Source organism: Notechis scutatus, chromosome 6, assembly GCF_049901735.1.
Source record: "Notechis scutatus isolate UNSWTSFEM ecotype Mainland chromosome 6, rNotScu1.2, whole genome shotgun sequence".
Classification (NCBI taxonomy): domain Eukaryota; kingdom Metazoa; phylum Chordata; class Lepidosauria; order Squamata; family Elapidae; genus Notechis; species Notechis scutatus.
Window position 1 is genome coordinate 30,143,454 of NC_142014.1, and position 20,117 is coordinate 30,163,570.

The following is a 20,117-nucleotide window of genomic DNA, read 5'->3' on the forward strand; positions in this document are numbered from 1 at the left end:
GTCTCTGATAAGGGGCCAGGACCATCAGGGAGTGGACTGCTACCTTCAGAGATTGTGGGGCTGGCAGCAGCAATGAGGAGGTTCCCGAGGAGCCTGTGCCAAGTGCATGTGCATGAAGGATTGCTCGGAGGAAAGAACAATTACAGCAGCACAGGCAACTTGGAAGTAAGGCTGCAAGGTAATGGCCCCTCCCTCAAGAGGATAAAAGCCAGGTTTGGAAAAGCGTTCTTTGCAGACAGCAAAGAAGCTCTGAAGCTCAACTGGTGGACATCTTAGTTCGTGTTTGGAGAATCTTGTAAATTAGTTCTTATTTCTGGATGTTCTGGCAGCCTTGACAAACAACTTGGCAAGGCTCTTTCTTGTTGGAGCTAATTAGTGGAAAGCAGCCTTCAGAACAGAATTCGTTATTAAACCTTAAAAGGTGGGGGCTGCTGCCTTTGTCTGTGTTTGCTTTTTAGGAACCCAGTTGGATCAGAACACACGTGCATGTGCAGAGATGCACAGTGAGCACTGGGGGGTCATAGCTGGATGAGCAGATGGATGGTGCGTGGCCAGGGGTGGGATTCTACCAGTTCGCACCTATTCGCTAGAACCGGTTGTTAACATTCTAAGCAGCTTGGAGAACCGGTTGTTAGAAGAAATTACTGGCCTAATCCTGTAAGGAAGGCAGGAAGGAAACATTCTGGTGTTGCTTACAGAAACTGCCTCTCCATTAACCCTTATTACATTCTTGGCAGGACTAGACTTCCTGTCTCAGGAACTTCTCTGGAGGTTTTTTCCCCTCCTTTGCTGGTACTTTGCTTGTGTGGAGTGACCATTCAAAGTTACAATGGCACTGAAAAAAGTGACTTATGACCCTTTTTCACACTTACGACTGTTGCAGCATCTCCACAGTCATGAGAGGTCAGACGAGGAGATATGCCTCGATGTGAGTGATGTTGAGTTGGCCACACACCAAGCCAATAACATGACCACCAAGCCACACCCACCCAGTCACATGACCACCAAGCCACGCCCACTGCCTAAGCCACACCCTCAGAACTGGTTGTTAAAAATTTGAATCCCACCCCTGCACGTGGCGGGATGATTGCACTGTGCATGGTGCATGGCAAGGGGAATCATGCATGCAGGCACAGTGAGTGGGTGGAGGCCCAGCACACATTGCCTTCTGGGTGCTGGCACATGAGGGCGCGTACACAATCATGCACGCAATTATCAGCACAGGATCCACAAAAGGTTTGCCGCCTCTGCCCTATACCGTTTCCGACAAATGTTTATCCAATCTCCTCTTCAAAACTTCCAGATATTGTATTTCTAATCACCATGATGACTTAACATCTCTTCTTGAAACTTCTGCATTCTTCTCACTGCACCTTTGAAGAACCCCTTTAATCTTGGAAGCTCTGTTGCTCTGTGCTATTGTTTTTCACCCTTTACTTCTGCACACCCCTGAAAAATGTTGGATCTTCTCATTACTCCAACTGGAGTTAGCATTCTTGGAATTGGGGTTTATAAATCAAATATCTACATCCATGAGAAAATGCTATGCCAGTATTCCTCAATTTACAACAGCTCAGGTAATATCTGTTCAAAGTTACAACAGCACTGGAAAAAAACTGACTTACGACCTGTTTTTCACACTTTACAACCGTTATGACATCCTCAAGGTCAGAGTGATTCACTTTTGTGGCAAGTTAGATCATAAAATGGGGCAAAATCCACTGAGCAAATGTCTCACTTAGCAACAGAAATTTTGGGCTCAATTGTGATCATAAGTTGAGGACTAGCTGCGCCAGTATTTCATAAATTGTGCTTTATGATTTATAGCTTGGTGTAGAGTTGGATTCTAACCAATTATTCCATATGTCTGGTTCTTGTTTGTTATGAAAAAAAAACATGGAAAGATTCTTAGCTTGCTGATTTCTGAATAATTATTAAAGTCACCTTCACTTTTGGGTAATGAGAATATCACCTTTTAAAACTTCTTGCTGACTATTTGGCCAATCAGCCCAGGACAAATCAAGCAGCTCATAAATCATCAACTAACATGATTTCCTTTGGATTATTATAGCCTTGCAGATAATCACATCTGATTATCTACCTTATAAAGGCTGAACTCTCATAACCTCTCATAAAACAACATATGGAAGGGCATTATCTCTGATTAAAGAATATTTACCTTTGCAAAAAGTGATTAGAGAGAGATAATAATATCTCAGGCTATGATGTTGTAAGTAAAAGACAGAACAATGGCATTTGTCATTGATCAATTATTGATTCTGTGCCATCAAGTCATGGTTGAGTTTTAGCAAGTGCAGAGATAGCTTTTCTCAATCATCAGCATGTTTTTATTTTTATGCTAAAGTTGCAAAGTCCGTGGGCCAGGTGAACTGCATCAAACTATTAGAAAAAAGTTAGCAGTTATGACTGATTTGGAAGATTAATGATTCATAGCAACAGGGTTAGAATGCAGTATTGCAGGCTGAATTTGATCCTGACCGGCTCATGGTTGACTCAGCCTTCCATCCTTCCGAGGTCAGTAAAAATGAGTGCCCAGATTGTTGGGACAATATGTTGACTTTGTAAACTGCTTAGGCAGGTCTGTAAAGCACTGTGAAGTGGTATATAAGTCTAAGTGAGACATCTTTCTGTATCTTGCTCTTATTCCTTGCAGGAAGTTGTCATTGAATATGATACAACTGCCTTTGGGAATTGGATCTTACCAGCGAGTCCCACCTACAGACAGATTTGGTTCTTTGATGTACAGAATCCAGAGGAGGTGATGAAGAATGGGTCTGCTCCAATCCTTAAGGAGAAAGGTCCTTACACTTACAAGTAGGTATAGGCATGAGGATGTTTTGAAGACATAGGATTAGAGAGCAGAGATGGAACAGGAGATTGAGTTCAACCTCCTCTTCTTTGCATGCAAGGAACCAAGGTAGAACATCCATAATTCTTTGAACACATTTGAACACATCAGGAATTGCTTGAACTACTGATGAAGATTTTCTAAAAGCTCAGCCAAAATCTGCCTTTCAGATTAACAGAGTTGGAAGGGACCTTGTAGGTCATCAAGTCCAACCCCCCACCCCAGTGGGGAAAACAGGTTCATTTAACTACCGTGTAACTCACTGAACAACAGCAGTTGTAAAATGGGGCAAAGCTGACTTAATACATTTCTCACTTCACTACAGGAAGAGAAAGGAAGTAAATAGATAGGGAAGGGAAGGAAGGAAAGGGGAAAGGGAAGGGAAAAAGTAAATAGATGGGAAGGGGAAGGGAAGAGGAAAGGAAACAAAAAGATGGGTAGGGGAAGGAAAGGGAAGGGAAGGGAAGGAAAGGAAGTAAATAGATGGGGAAATATCCACTTGGCTCCCAGCAAAGAGAGCACTACTTATTTCTGATCAGCATTTCACAACTGGCCAGCATTTCACAACTGAAGGGGAACTTCTTTTTCCTCAAGGACGCGATATATGCCCAAAGTAAACATTACGGGACACGATGATGCCACCCTGTCTTACTTCCTGGAAAATATCTTTATTTTTCAACCTAATATGTCCAGCGGGTTGGAAAGTGACAACATCACCACTGTCAACCTGGCTGTTGTGGTAAGCGAGCTCTCTCTCCTATTGTAATAATTAATCAGTACAAATGTGGGTGCTCTCCATATTCTGACATGATCTTCTCTCTTATTCTTTTGTGGGTTTTTTTTTTTTTTTTGGTGTTGGGGATGAATGAATTGGGTGATCCAGAAATTTTACTACCTGTTGGTAATTAAGTTGGTAATAAAGGACTAGGATAGGTAGATCAGCAAAATTTGGAAATCCATATGTGTCTAATTGTTATGGTATTATTTCTTCATCTTAACTTTTCATCAAAATGGTGGAAATATTATCTAGCAGTCAAAGTGATATTAGGCTTTCATTATTTTTTTAAAAGTCAAGTTTCTTATCTTTTTCTGTCTTCTATCTTCTTCCTTCTTTCTTCTTCTTCTTCTTCTTCTTCTTCTTCTTCTTCTTCTTCTTCTTCTTCTTCTTCTTCTTCTTCTTCTTCTTCTTCTTCTTCTTCTTCTTCTTCTTCTTCTTCTTCTATAAAAGCAGATGTGTGTGTGTGTGTGTGTGTGTATGTTCCAGCATAACTCCTGGAATGCCTTGAGCAATTTCAACCAAACTTGGTACATAGATGACTTACCCTCTGGAAACAAATACTGTGGAGGTAAGACACCCTTAACACCCCTCAGGGTGGGTGGGTGCCTTAAAATGGCTTCTACTGTACAGCACCATGGACTTGCCATGGGAATGGCTTCACAGTACTCCACAAGGGGGCTCTTCTTGTGGAGGAATAGAAGAATTGAGGTGCATGAGAGACAGTACAACAGCGTGAGTCCCGATTTTCCTGTCTAATACAGGATTGGGATAAATAAATACCCAGGCAATGCTGGGTTATCGACAAGTTTATATATAAATATTGTCAAGACAGTGCATTGTCTGGGCATTTACAGAAGAGAGAAAAAAACCATAAGAGATATATTGATAGTAATAATGATAATACATGTAATAATTACAACCATATTTATAATTATATTAGCTTGCTTATTGATAGTAATAATGATAATACATGTAATAATTACAACCATATTTATAATTATATTAGCTTGCTTATGATCACATTAATTGTACTACCGTGAGTATAATTGTAGGCAACATTCATATTTTACTTACATATAACGATAATCTTTCTTCATCTAACTTCTGCCTCTTATCTCTAACCACTGATGAAACCTATCCCATAATAATACTCTGTACCTCCTTTATCTTTTATTTTCAATGTCAATCTATCCATGTCTGCCCAGTCTAATATTTTCCGAATTATGGTTTCATTTGGTGGGGTGTTCTCATTTTTCCAATATTGTGCAAATACAATTCTCCCTGCTGTCAATACATGTAGCATTAAGTATAGAGTCTCTTTATCATAACTTTCTGGTATTATACCTAACTTGGCTTTTGTTATTATTGGTGTTCTCTTGCTGCATTTTAACCAAAAATTATTATTTTATTCCCAGAAGCTTTTAAAACTAATTTTATCTTCTATGTCCTATGCAAGTAATCAGTCAGGTATTATGGTGAAGATACACAAAAATACTGATTACTGAACTGTGATGCTTGTCTATTGAATTTGACATAAATCAAATTACTTAGCAAATATTAAGCACTAGCAGGGTACCTGTGCTTCGCTACAAAGCTATGTGATCAAGCAAGTTTTTGGGGAGTAAAATAAGGGGGAAAAATCTGCCTCTGCCTACCAGCATCTATCAGTATTCATCTGGCTAGTGTCCTGTCAGTGTGAGAGAGAGTTGAGGGCTGTTTGGAAATGGAAAGAGTATTTGCTGTGTGAGCAAGGAGACAGCAAGGAGCCTGGGTGTGGCTTAGCTCAACTGCAGTTGGAACAGATTTCTTTTCAGGTGGGGAGTGGGAGTAGAACTCCTTAGCATTAGAGTGTGTTAATAATGCTAAGGAGTTCTATTCTCGCTCCCCCACCTGAAAATACTAATGCTCTGATGGTCATTTCAAAAAATCCTTTCTTAGTGAGCACCTAGAAGCCAAGAGGAAGATACATGCCAAATTTCAAGTTTGTAGGCTTTATGGTTCTGTGATGATGCGTGATATTTTGCTTTTATGTCTATGTCTATGTCTATGTCTATATCTAATCTATTGATTCGGGATAGATAGAGATAGATAGATGATAGATAGATAGATAGATAGATAGATAGATAGATAGATAGATAGATAGATAGATAGATGATAGATAAAGATATATATACATATAGAGAGAGATATAGATATATAGGTAGATTGAAATTAGAAAATGTCCTGTGATTTGATCACTTATAAGAATTAATGCAAGACTGCTTTGAAATGTTGTCATCCATTTTCATCCCAGTTTCAAAAGTTTGTTAACATATTTGCATTTCCCGTAGACTGCACCTGTTTTGTATCCGAATGAGGCTCCATCCCTGAATATATTAATACAACTATCAAAATCAAAACTTCTTCAAACTAGAACAGTGAAAGAAATACTTTGGGGCTATGAAGATCCTTTCCTGAAATTAATTCCATTACCAAACATTGATAACATCGTTGGGGTATTCTATCCTGTAAGTGCAAACTCAAAGGGAAAATTAATGACTCTTAAGAAAAGCAAAATTAGAACAATAATTTCTATCTTATCATCTTGTCAAAAGTCAACAGATTTTTATTTTAGATACAGAAAAACAGAAAACAACAGAAAATTAAGACCGTTAGACTTCGTTTAGATGTTGAACAGCAGATTTTTAAAGACTAAAAGGTTCATCTTGACGAACAAGGTGAAATAAATAATTTCCTGTTCTCTCTCTTTCTCTCTTTCAAGTTGAACAAAACATTTGATGGCCCTTACCAAATTTACAACGGGAAAGATGATATAAACAAAGTGGGAATTATACAGAGTTATAAAAACAACAGGTATATACCACATTCGGGGAAATACAACCATATTTATTTACTTTTTTTCAAACTTTCCAACAGTTCAGTGTAGCAAGATGTTCTGTTTTGTGAAATTTCTCCTTAATTCAGGTTGCTTCTCTCCTTGATTAGTTTCCTTCTTGTCCTGTCCTTGTGGTATTTTGGAGAATAGGTTGAACCCCTCAAATATTGGATGTCATGTCACTTCTAGTCATGTCACTTTCATTAAACTAGACAAATCCAATTCCTGCAACCATTCTGTATATATTTTAGCCTCCAATCCACTTAAAAGAGTCATGTGAGTTTAGTTAATCAGATTTATGTATGCTATACAAATACTATCCTGGTATTGTCTTTTTCAGGAGGCTGTTTATTCCTTTACACATTCCTTATACATCCCTCCTATCCTAACATAAATGCTTACTTTTTTCCAACTCCTTCTTGTACAGAATATGATTATAAAAGACATTGAGAACAGGTTGTGTGCCCTGCCCTTTTAATTCCTGCACTTTCCTTAGATTCAGGAGACTAATGTTTAGCTAAGAAAACTGTGTAGCATCCTCTGAGCTGTATATTCTATTTCTCTTCTTTTTTTTAAAGGACCGTTGACTACTGGGAAAGTTATTGTGGTATGGTGAATGGCACCGGTAAGTGTGTCAATGGAACAATATTGAACATTGATGTCTGGGCTGAACACACAGCACACATTTTGGCATGTATTAAAATATTCAAGGTTGGAACTGAAGCCTACTTGGTAAGATAAGATCCCAAAGAAAAGAATAGGATGAGAAGAAAGTTAGCTAGAATAGGATGAGAAGAAAGTTAGCTACGAGTCTTCACATAAGTAATACTTAGCTGGCTAAATTATTAAGAAACTTCAAGATTTAGAAAGGGGACAAAGGCTCTGTTTTGTGTAAGCTGTTGGAGTCTGAGTACATATCGATGGGATTTGTGTGATGTCTTCACCATTCAAATGTCTTCATTTGGTCTCATTGTGGCTTCCAGCAGATGCACTAAGTATACCTAACAAGGTTTTCTAAATGGGGACCAAGAACAATGATTACAATGCCAAAATTTAGAGACAGAGCATCTGTCTGAGGAATGTTAAGCTTGTTCCCTGTTAATTTAGCTCGTTTTTAGTTAGTTTACTTTATTGTCATTGCACCTCGTACAATGAAATCAAACACCATCTTCAGTGCACATCATGACCATGAAAATAAACACAAACACACATCCTTCACACTCCACACATTGAATTGAAAACCCGACACCACACCAACACTGCACTATACAGTAGAATTCAACAGAGCTCCTGCCCTGGGATAGAAGCTGTTTTTCAGCCTATTTGTCCTTGTTTTTATCATTATCCTCTACCATCTGCCAGATGGTAATAGTTCAAAAAGGGTTCCCAGGATGAGATGGATCTTTGAGTAATGTTTTGAACTTTCTTAAGGCAGCAGGAGCTATAAAGCTCTTCCAAAGAGGGGAGAAGGCAACCAATGATCCTCTGGGCAATGATGTTAACCCTCTGGAGCGCTGTCCTATCTGCCCCTGTGCAATTGGCAAACCATACAGAGGTGCAGTATGTTAAAATGCTCTCTATGGTGCAGCGGTAGAAGGTCACCAGCAGTTTTCCATTCAGTTGTTGTTTTCTGAGAAGTCTCAGGTAGTATAATCTCTGCTGGGCCCTTTTTGACCAGAGCTGCAATGTAGGCACCCAGGTCAGGTCCTCTTTTAGGGTAACACCCAGAAACTTAAAACTGGCCACTTGCTCCACTCGGTCTCCATTGATAAGCAAGGGCTGGAGGTCTGATCTGTTCTTTCTATAATCCATTATACTTGGATTATACTTGGTCTTATTGGTGTTGAGGACCAAGATATTGTCTTTACACCATGAAAACAACTGGTCCACCTCATCTTAGGAGGCAGACTCATCCCCCCCCCAGAGATGAATCCCACCACTGTTGCAGCATCTGAAAATTTAGTAATAGTATTACTAGCATGAGTGGGAATGCAATCATGCACATAAAGAGTGTGTTAGTGTATTGTTTTGACAATTATTATGCTTTCTACCGCCCCACATTTTTTAAAAAGGCACTATTTTGATCTTGCTCCATCAATGTTCATTGTTAATGTTAGAAGAAACTTTACAATCCTGGCCGGGCTGTCATGGCTTAATGCTTGATAAGTAGGCTTCTAGCTTGAAGTTCTTTATAAGTCCAAATTTGCCATCAGGTCCTAGGTGTGTAAAGTCCAGGAAAGTGTTGACCTGTACGTGGTAAAGAAGGAGAAAATATTCTTCATTTCTTTAATTCTGAATGTCCTGCCTTGGCCTCTCATAATCCAAACAACAGTTGAGTAGGATGAACAGGGAATCAAGCCAACCCAACCGCAGTTGCAAAGATGCAAAGAATTCAGATGCAGGATTCTTGTATGTGTTGTGAGGCTCACAATTCATGACATGTTTTGATTGTAACTCACACAGATGGAGCATCGTTCCACCCTTTTATCAGCAAGAGTGAAGAGCTGTATTTCTTTTCCTCGGATATTTGCAGGTAAGTGGTCTTGAAAAAGGAGAACGTCATTCCTTTCATTCCAAAATACATGTAGTTTTTTCCCTATGGCCATAGCTGGGGCTAGAATCCCTCAGGCCCATGATGGCGAACCTATGGCAAGCGTGCCATGGGTGGCACACAGAGCTATTTGTGTGGGCATGCAAGCCCCAGCCAAACTGACCTGCACTGTGCATGCGTGCACCTTCCAGCTGATTTTTGGCCCATTTGAGGTCGTTTTCACTCTCCCGGAGGCTCGAGGGAAGCCTCTGCAGCCTCGGGAGGCCGAAAAACAGGCCTTCTGGAAATACCAGAAGTGCTGAAATGGGCCTGTTTTCAGCCTCCTGAGGTTCCAGAGGTTTCCCTCAAGCCTCCTGGGAGGGTGAAAATGGCCTCAAATGGGCCGTAAATCAGTTGGGAGGCATGCATGACCGGGCAGGTAAGGGGCTGGGGTGCGGGAGTTGCACATGCCTGCGCAGGGGGCGCACGCATGCAAGCTTTCACACCACAACAAAAAGCTTCGCCATCACTGCCTCAGGCTATGGTGGTGGTTACATGAATTGGCCCTGATTTTACAACCGTTTATATTTTGCCATGGTTGTTAAGCAAAACACTGCATTTGTTGAGTGAGTCATGTGATCAAAAAGAGAAAATCTGGCTTCCCCATTGACTTTATTTGTTGGAGCCTGCTTGGAAGGGTGCAAATAGCAATTACCAGGGGTGGGATTCTACAGGTTTGCACCTATTCGCTAGAACCAGTTGTTAACATTCTAAGCAGTTCGTAGAACCGGTTGTTAGAAGAAATTACTGGCCTAATCCTGTAAGGAAGGCAGGAAGGAAACATTCTGGTGTTGCTTACAGAAACTGCCTCTCCGTTGACCCTTATTACCTTTTTGGTAGGACTGGACTTCCTGTCTCAGGAACATCTCTGGAGTTTTTTTTCCCTCCTTTGCTGGTACTTCTGCTTGAATTGGAGTGACCATTCAAAGTTACAATGGCACTGAAAAAAGTGACTTATGACTTATGACTATGACCGTTTTTCACACTTACGACTTTTGCAGCATCCCCACAGTCATGACAGGCCAGGCGAGGAGATGGTGCCTCGATGTGAGTGATGTTGAGTTGACCACACTCAGCTGGTCACATGACTACCAAGCCAGGACCACCAACTAAGCCACGCCCACAGAACCAGTTGTTAAAAAATTTGAATCCCACCCCTGGCAATTACCCAATTTCCAGGATGCTGCAACCCTCATAAATACACGCCCACAATTTTTGATCGCGTGACTATGGAGAATGCTGCAATGGTCATAAAGTGTGAGGGCCAGTCATAAGTCACTTTTTTTTAGTGTCATTGTAACTTGAAACGGTTGCTAAGGAATGGTTGTAAACAGTGGTGGGTTTCAACCAGTGTAACAACCAGTTCGGTTAAAACTTACCTTCTACTGCACTGCAAGTGTTTAAGAACAACTGAGATGTGGCAATCTGCACTGCCATGCTGATCAGCTGGGCTTCAAACAAAGGAAATATAAGGCAGGCTAGCGCAGGGGCAAATGGGCAGGGCCAACTGATTTGCAGAACTACTGGTTCTTCCGAACTTGTCTGTACCGGCTGAATAGTACCCCTGGTTGTAAATCAAGGATCACCTGTAACAGAATTTTGAAAGGTCAGCAACATTCAACTTCAGAATGTCAACCGTGCAACTACTGTAAGTGAACCCAAATCAAGGAAAACTTATCGGGAGCTTTGACTCCCCAAAAGTAAAACTTTATTGGATACACCTTATTGGTACTGAAGAAACAAAACCAGCTCTGGTTTTCCCAGACAATTGCTTGCCCAGTTAAGCAATAGCTTCCCCAACTCCTCATCCCTGGGTGATCCCATTGTCCAATTATGAGACATCAGTTTGTGATGGGAACACTCCGTCTCTTTCTCCAGCACCTGCAGTGGTGACCTTGATGGTTTACTTTGCAGGCTGTCATGATCTCCACATATATTCTCGGCATTCCATTTTCCCCTTCCCTCCCCACCTCTTCACTGGCAAGTTGAGATGCATTAAATTTTGAAAGAACCAAAATGGTTCAATCTTGACACAGGATTTCTGAGTTAGTTGAGCTGGACTGCCTAGTTTAACTACAGGGAGTGGCAGCTTACCTATTAAAATTATAACTCAAAATCCAGTTTACCTTCAAACCAGAGGTGGTCTTCAGCAGGTTCTGACCAGTTCTGGAGAACAGGAAAATTTGAGTAGTTTGGAGAACTGGCCAATCCCACCTCTGACTGGCCCCACCAACCCCACCTATTGTCTGCCTCCCATTGAGTCCCAGCTGATCAGCTGGGTCTTCTTTGGTTGCCCTGCACAGGAGAACGGAGCTGGGAAGCAGGTTAGCGGGATGGGGAGGGAATAGGGATTGTGCAGTATCCTTCCCCCAGGAGTGGGAAGGGAATGGACATTTTGCAGTATCCTTCCCCTCCCACACCAACCAAGCCACACCCACAGAACCGGTAATAAAAACTTTTGAATCCCACCACTGCTTCAAACAGTTAACAGTCAGGGGCATTTACCACTTCATTGCTATCTCTCTTATTTTGGAAACCGATTGTGGTTCTTTGGAAATCTCTAGACTTCAAGGTCATCTAAGAAGACATATTTAATTGCTTTGTTTTTAATATGGCTTTTTAGAACTTCTGCCTCCCAAAATAATGATGTCTGTGGAGACTCTCAGTCATTCAGGTTATGGTTGTCCCAAAGCTTATTTTCAAGATTTTGCTTTGAAGACGTTTCACTTCTCATCCAAGAAGCTTCTTCAGCTATTCAAAGAAAAAACAGAAAATCCATTTGCTTCTTGAAAAAGCCCCTTTGGGACAAAACAAGGATGCCATTTTTTTTTCTGCCTTGGTGAGGTGCCAATCACTCCTGCCTCGCCCAAGGGTCATGGTGGAGAGTAATCTGATTGAAGAGCCCTCATTTTGATCAAGGAATGAGATCCAAGATGTGTAGATGATCAACAAATTCTTGAAGGAATGTGATTGATGACTATAAGATTCGTGGAAGTCCCGAAGGAGCTTTTTCCAAAGGGAACTGGACTTTGTTTTTCTTTGAAGATCTTTCACTTTTCATCCAAAAAGACTTTTCAGTTCTAGAGTTGTACAGAACTGAAGAAGCTTCTAGGATGAGAAGCAAAACATTTCAAGGAGAAACAAAGTCCAGTTGACTTTTTGAACAAAACATCTTTGGGACAATCATGGCTGAGAATTTTCATAGACAAGATTGGTGGTTCTTTTTTCATCATGGCGTATGATCATGATTCATATTATTTTTACAATACAGGTCAATGTTTGTAACATTTGAGAGCGAGAAGACAGTGAAAGAAATTCTAGTTTATCGCTTTGCTGTCCCTCTGACCATTTTTTCATCACCCACTACCAATCCTGACAATATTTGCTTCTGCACTGACATGGAATTGAGTCGGAACTGCACATTAAGTGGAATTCTGGATCTCAGCACCTGCAAAGAAGGTAACAGGGGAGAAAGAGGAGGGCTTGGATAGGGTTAATTCAAACTGAAATTGTATCAGAAGCTGGAATCTTATACTTTGACTTCAGCAAGGCATTCCACAAAGTAGACCACCACAACCTACTTCTTGGTAAGCTAGAAAAAAGTGGAATAGTTAGCACCACCACTAGATGGATTCATAACTGGCTGACAAACCCTACTCAACGAGTAGTCTACGCCTACATGGAGGGAAGTAAGCAGTGAGGTGCCACAAGGTTCTGTCTTAGGCCCAGTACTCTTCAATATCTTCATAAATGACTTAGATTAGTAAATAGAAGGGGAACTTACCAAATTTGCAGATGATACTAAGTGTGATGACCCAAGGCATGACACAAAAATAACCAAGTCACGAAAATAGAAAAAAGTCCCTTTAATGCCTCCAACATGGCCCCAATGTCTAATTATCCTCGGCAGGATATCAAACTCTTAAAGAAAACAGTTTACGGAGGGAGTAAATGCAGTCCGCACCCAAAGTAAAGTTAATTTGAAATAAAAAACTCAATACATCACCCTGAAGGAATTACTACAGCAGTCTACCAGATAATGCAGCAGCCACAGTTGGGAGGAAGCCAAAACACAGATAAGCTCCAACAAGAATGCACACTTTGCTTCTAGCACCTTTGCCATTGGGAGTTTGTCCTTTTATCCAGTCCTCCCAGCTGCAGCCCATAAAGGGGATCAGGACCCCTTCCTCTCCCATAGACCATGCCACTCATGTTTCTCCCTTATCCATTCCTCCCTGCATGTCCTAGAAGAAAGAGGGGATGGACCTGGGTCTTCCTCTGAATGCCCATCTGGCCTGTACCCTTCCCCAGTTTCCTCCACAACCACCTGAGCCACGCTCCCACTCCCTGTCAGCTGTTCCATCTCTCCCTCGGAGTCAGACTCCAACAGGGGCATGACACTAAGCTGTCAAAAATAGCTAACACCCTAGAAGATAGGCTCAAGATCCAGATGGATCTTGACAGACTGGAACACCAGGTCCTATCTTGGCTATACTGTTCATGACTGTTGGCTGCATCAAAATCAAAACTTTGGGCTTTTTGGATTGTATGCTCAGTCAGCTGTCTTCTGAAATCTTCTGTTTATATCCACACCCAACATGGCCACATATGGACCATCAGAGCTGATACATTGGAGAAAAATGTATCCATTAGGAACTGTTTTATCTCTGACAGGCTAGGTTATCTTTTGCTCCATGGTGGTCCAAAAATCCAGATGGTTACCACTCCTATTTGTGTCACCTGGCCCTCGTTAACCCACGGCCAGCACACAACTTTGATTTCTTTCCCCTTCCCTTTCAGTTATTCTGACATAGCTATGGTTATGTAGGAAAGTCCATTGCAACCATTCCCTGCATGTGAGTAATGCAGTTTAAAGTTTTGATTTGGATGGTGTCCAATGTGCCAAGCTTACTATGTTTGTACTTGGTGAATAAGTTCAACAATGGTTTGCTGCTGTTCCAGAGATCATCTCCATGATCTTTGTTACTAGAATGGAACTTCATGATCCAACTTGTCAACTGTCTTCATTTTCCCTTTTATTTCTATAGGTAAACCAGTCTATATCACGTTGCCCCATTTCCTGCATGCGAGTGAAGAACTTTTTCACGATGTTGAGGGATTGAAGCCAGTTGAGGAAGAACACAACATCTTTCTGGATGTAGAACCAGTAAGTGACTCCAAATTAAATTCGTATCCAGGCCTTCTCTGCCATAGAATTTGACCCTTGAAATTAATTCTGGAGTTTGTTCACAGAAGAGAAAAGTTTTCTCCTAGTTCATTTGGTCCACAGATGGGATGAAGATTTTCTGGGTCCCATCAGCCTCTACTTCAAGAAGGGTTCAGGATTGTTATTTTGCTAAGTGTGCTTATTCTAAACACATTAAAAATAGTGTAGCAGCAACCTTAAAAGCAAACATCAATTTCAAAATTGATGAATATCCAGTTTAAATGAATTGCAATGAAATCACTGAAACAAGTACGGTAGCTATTGTTGTGGCCCCGCGGTGGCTAGTGGAGCTGGCAGCAGACTTGGACAGTGAGGAGGTTGGGGAGGAACCTGGGTCAGTCCTGGATGCCGAGGAAGGCTTGGACGAGGGCTCTGCATTGGAGGCAGAGATGGGCCAGGGCAGGCTGGCAGTCATCAGCTGCCTTCAGGCTCAGACAGCAGTGAGCCAGGGGAGCAACTGAAGCCAGTTCCCAGCTTGCGCATGTGCAGAGCTGCCAAAAGAAAAGAACAATTACGAACTCAGGGTCCAGGTGGGAGTAAGGCCACAGATGGATGGTGAATGGCCCCTCCCATAGGGATTAAAAGAGGAGCAAAAGGGGAGGGGGCTTTTGCAGGATACAATTCGTTCATTGCAGCTGTGTGAAGATCTGTCTGTGCATTGCAGAGACTCTGTGCCGAGTCCTTCCTTGTCAGCACTGCGTTTGGAAATATTTACTTGGTAGCTCTCCAAGCTAGATAAGGTCTGTGCTCCTAATGACACCCTTGAAAGACTGTTTGCCAGGCCTTTGGCTGAAAGTGAATGCAAGAAATTCACCTTCATTTAATAAAAGGAGTTTTGCTGGGACAAAGAGTCTGCTTAGTGCTTTTTGGGGAAGCCGAGGTCAAAACAGCTATGGCTTCCTGGCTATTGAATGACAGCCTTGTCCAATGTTGGTAAAACCTTTCCAAACTCAGCATCTGAGTGCATTATTTTTCTATTTATTGTTGCTAACATTTAAATATTCCCCACCCACAATATTCACTGTATTTCTTTTCTTTTAGATGTCAGGATTTACCATGCGCTATGCCAAAAGGTTGCAGATTAATTTAAAGGTGAAACCTAACTCAAACATCACGTAAGTCTTGACTGTTATTGTTTTCTATTGGAAAAAAAAGTGGATTGTTTATTCTGCGTGTATGTTTATTGGGAGAACTGCAAAAATCTGCAAAATGGCAGGCCTGATTTCCTCATTGAAGCTCTGCCCCCTTTATATATACAGGTTGTATAGGTCAACTGTGGCCTTCAAGTCTCCTGAAAGCCTCTTCTAAAAAAAATTCTGATAGGACAGATGGACAACTGTTGTGTGTAGGCTTTAAAATCAATGGGGGGAAAATAAGATATCAATCATTGTCTGAGATATTTCCATCTACAACAGGGGTGTCCAAACTTGGCAACTTTAAGACTTGTGGACTTCAACTCCCAGAATTCCTCAGCCAGCTGGCTGAGGAATTCTGGGAGTTGAAGTCCACAAGTCTTAAAGTTGCCAAGGTTGGACACCCCTGATCTACAGTATAAAAGGTAAAGGTAAAGGTTCCCCTTGCACATATATGCTAGCCATTTCCAGCTCTAGGCAGCAGTGCTCATCTCCGTTACAAAGCCAAAGAGCCAGCACTGTCCGAAGACTTCTCTGTGGTCATGTGGCCAGCATGACTAAATGCTGAGGGCGCATGGAATGCTGTTCCCTTCCCACCAAAGTGCTCCCTATTTTTCTACTTGCATTTTTACATGCTTTAGAAACTGCTAGGTTGGCAGAAGCTGGGACAAGGAATGGGACCTCACTCCATTATGCGGCACTAGGGATTCAAACCGCCGAGCTTTTGACCTTTCTGATTGACAAAATCAGCGTCTTAGCCATTCTCTATCTACATCTTGTCTATAAGGCCTTATCTGCTTTGCTGAACTAATGCCATTCGCCTTTTGCTCAAAGATCTAAATGAATGTGGACATTTCCAACCTGGTTACAGTTGGAGGAAGAACCAAGTAAGACAGGCTTTTCTCCACAAGGCAATTTTGATTGGGCTCCAAGAAAAATAGTATAGAACTCAAACCAATTGGCTGTAGCCATTTTTTTTGGTGGTGGTGGTGGGGGCATTCTCAGAAGACAGCAGGCCTAAACTAATCTTCTAATGCTGTTTTCTTATTTTTGTTTCCTGCAGAGCACTAAAAAACATCAAGCACGAATTTTTATTTCCTGTTTTGTGGCTGAATGAGGTTAGTAGGTTTCTTTCTCAATTGTTGCCATCCTTCCTTTTCATTTGACCCAGTGGTGGGCTTCAAAAATTTTAGCAAAGGGTTCTCTGCCCGGTTGCTGGGTGGGTGTGGCCATGGTGGGTGTGGCCTAGTCGGTCTCCTGCATCATGGCAGGGGGGTGTTTTCACCCTCCCGGGCTCCAGAGGCTTTCATTGAGCCTCCGGGAGAGTAAAAATGGCCTTCCCGGGCTCCGGAGGCTCTACGGAGGCTGGAAACGGGTCTTTTGGAGCCTCCTGGGGGGCTGTTTTTTGCCCTCCCCAAGCCTCCACACAGGCCCTGCACTTACCTGGCATCCAAAATGGGCCATGTGGGAACTCCTGGGAACAGTGGGGTGAGATGGGCGGGGCCAGCCAGGGGTGGGATTTACCGGTTCACTGAACTGGCCATAAAATTAGCTATCAGTTCTCCTGAATTGGGGTGAACCAGTAGCAGGCCATCCCTGGTTTGACCAATCTTTGACCCATGTGGGATCACCCCTGATTGAATCAACTTTAAAAAGGGAGGGGGGAATTCCCCCAGAAAAGTCTGCTTCTATATGATCATCTACTCATCACGGAGGGATTAACAGCTTGTCTCAATTCTCTGATCTGGGAGAAGATCCAAAGGTCCTGTCCTTACCTGTTCTAGGTTTCCTCTGAAATGAAACCAGTAGGAACCAAGTCACTCATTCTCTCCTTTCCCAGTTTTCACTTCTTCACCTCCTGTAAACTTCTCAACACAGTTATACTGTGGAAGGAAGGAAGAAAATTCTGAATGTCTCAAAAGTGCTTTTTCAAAAGGTAGCTTTCTTTCTTCTTGAGAAAGAAGAACACATTTCGCTTCTCATCCCAGAAGCTTCATCAATTTTGACTGGATGGAAGAGGGAGATACAGGGTTTTAGTTCTGGCAGAATGGTGGGGAGGGGTATGGAAGGGTTTATGTTCCATTACAGTCATCTGGTCATCAACACTCTCTCTGAGAGCCCTTCAGTCCACTTGGGGGTTTATCTGTGCCCTCCAGCGTCACCTGAATCAGAGTGCAAATGGTTGTGGAATCTTCTTGGAACTGCAGAAAGGATTTATTATAGGTTGGTTTAATCCAGAAATCTATCTCCTATCTCCCCTATGTAACACAGGTTAAATTCTGGATGGTTCTTTTCTTTCTGGATGACACAAAGTCATCTTGGCCATCAAGACAGGTTGCTTGGCTGTCTTACAGATACAGATACAGATTAACAGAGTTGGAAGGGACCTTGTAGGTGATCTAGTCCAACCCCCTGCCCAAGCAAGAGACCCTACTGACAAATAGCAGTCCAATCTCTCCTTGAAAGCTTCCAGGGATGAAGCTCCCACAACTTTCAAAGGCAACTTCTGTTCCATTGGTTGATTGTTCTCACTGTCAGAAAATTTCTCCTTATTTCCAGATTGAATCTCTCCTTGATCAGTTTCCATCCATTATTCCTTGTCTGGCCTTTGGGTGCTTTGGAAATTAGCTTGACCCCCTCCTCCTCTCTGGGGCAGCCCCTCAAATATAGGAGCAGTGCTCTCCTGTCTCCCCTGGCCCTTCTCTTCCCTAGACTAGCCAGGGCCAGTTCCTGCAACCGTTCTTCATATGTTTTAGCCTCCAATCATCCCCTCATCATCCTGGTTGCTCTTCTCTGTACTTTTTCTAGAGTCTCAACATCTTTTTTATAGTGTGGTGACCAAAACTGGATGCAGTACCCTAGGTATGGTCTCACTAAGGCTTCTTGCCTTCTTGTTACATTATTAACTACAGGGATGAAGATGTAATACTTAAAATACAATAACCATTCTGGTTAGGGTTTCCCTCTTATTGTTAACCAGGGAAAGGGCACGTCTCTTGAAAACCCACGACTGTAGAAGTTTTTCTCCTCTCCTTTACATCCCTCCCTGCAAATATTTTAAAAGTGACTGAATTGCAATTTTGGGCCTGAAAAAAGAGACTCTCTCTTAAACACATGGGAACTAATGGTGTTCATAGTCCTTTCTTTTAATTAAACCATATTTAAGGTCCAGATCTCAGTTCCTTGTTTTGTTGGGTTTTCTCTCTCTCTCTCTTTAATTCTCTGCTATCAGATGTTTTTCCATCATAGAATTAATTCATTACTTCCAACGGTCTTCCTTCCTGTTGCAGTTGGACACTCCATTTTATGCAAAATTATGCATGCATTGCAAGATAGCTTCGAGGCTGCCACATTCAGTACCTGGGAATTTGGGAGGGGGGATTTCATAGAGAGGTAGAAGATTTATTTTATTTATTTATTTATTTGATTTGATTTGTCGATCACTTACAAGATAATAGGTATAAGTATAAACATGAGTAAGAATACAGGAAATAGATATGAATAAATGGGGACAATAGGACAGGGACGGTAGGTACGATTGTGCACTTATGCTATAGATTAGACACAACAACATTATTTTCTCAGAGAGTTAAGGACATGTTTCCCTGCACTTGGAGGGGAGTGTTTGGAGGGATGTCTCCAGTTGGTATGAATATTTGATTGGGCCATGTGATGGACTGATGGGTGCAGGGGATGGATCTTTGATTTCTATTTTGGGAAGAAAAAAAAAGGATCTCTCAGATTCTGATTTTCCCAGATGTGCCAATATGACAACTCTAATAAAATGGAACTTTGAGAACTTGACACTCTCAGAATTAATTGGGTTGGAGTTGGTTAGTTAGAACACTGACATAATTTGTTTTCCCCCTTTCTCTAGAGCGCTTTAATTACGGATAAGAAAGCAGAGTTTTTCCGATCAAAAGTGACCGACAAGATCAAGATGCTGAACATCATCCAAATAGTGCTCATAACCTTTGGTTCTGTGATGTTCCTGGGATTCTTCATTGCCTTTTGCGTATGCAGAAAAAAGAGTTCCAAATAAGTAATAGATAAAGCAGAATTTGGAATTCAGATAAGTTAATTCAGCTCTACCAGATTCTGCGTGGCATTCAACATTAAAAAAAATAGTGAGAATCCATTTTTTTTTTTAAAAAAAAAACCACCCCAGAACAATGAATGGATAAAATCTGTGAATGGCCCAGGTTTCCAAGCACATCCTAAACATTAAACATCTGAAACATCTCCAGTGGGTGCTGTTCAGTGGTGTGATTTGATTTGTTTTTACTACCAGTTTTGTGGGCGTGGCTTGGTGGGCATGGTTTGGTGGGTGTATCTTGGTGGGCATGGCAGGGGAAGGATACTGTAAAATCCCCATTCCCTCCCCACCCCACTAACCTGCTTTCCAGGTCCATTCTCCTGGGCAAGGCAACCAAAGGAGACCCAGCCAATCAGCTTAGACTCAATGGGAGGCAGAGAAGAGATGGGGGCGGGGCCAGTCAGAGGTGGGATTTGCTGGTTCTCTGAACTACTCAAAATTTCTGCTACCGGTTCTCCAGAATTAGTCAGAACCTGCCGAATACCACATCTGATGCTGTTGCAGTTGGCAGGTAGTCCTCAACTTATGACCACAATTGAGCCCAACCTT

At 41.9% G+C, this 20,117-nt stretch overlaps 1 protein-coding gene across 1 annotated transcript in view; it reads left to right on the forward strand.

The window, feature by feature from the left end:
- LOC113418394 (platelet glycoprotein 4-like) overlaps window positions 1-19,562 on the forward strand; it is a 28,589-nt gene extending 9,027 nt beyond the window's left edge. The window contains exons 2-12 of the mRNA XM_087969123.1: window positions 2,675-2,835; window positions 3,464-3,608; window positions 5,978-6,154; window positions 6,409-6,500; window positions 7,101-7,147; window positions 8,986-9,055; window positions 12,384-12,571; window positions 14,161-14,279; window positions 15,381-15,454; window positions 16,536-16,590; window positions 19,350-19,562. Coding sequence (XP_087825249.1) covers window positions 2,675-2,835; window positions 3,464-3,608; window positions 5,978-6,154; window positions 6,409-6,500; window positions 7,101-7,147; window positions 8,986-9,055; window positions 12,384-12,571; window positions 14,161-14,279; window positions 15,381-15,454; window positions 16,536-16,590; window positions 19,350-19,514 — 1,293 coding nt within the window. The 3' untranslated portion in view covers window positions 19,515-19,562. The remainder of the gene's footprint in view (window positions 1-2,674; window positions 2,836-3,463; window positions 3,609-5,977; window positions 6,155-6,408; window positions 6,501-7,100; window positions 7,148-8,985; window positions 9,056-12,383; window positions 12,572-14,160; window positions 14,280-15,380; window positions 15,455-16,535; window positions 16,591-19,349) is intronic.
- Window positions 19,563-20,117: the final 555 nt, after the last annotated feature.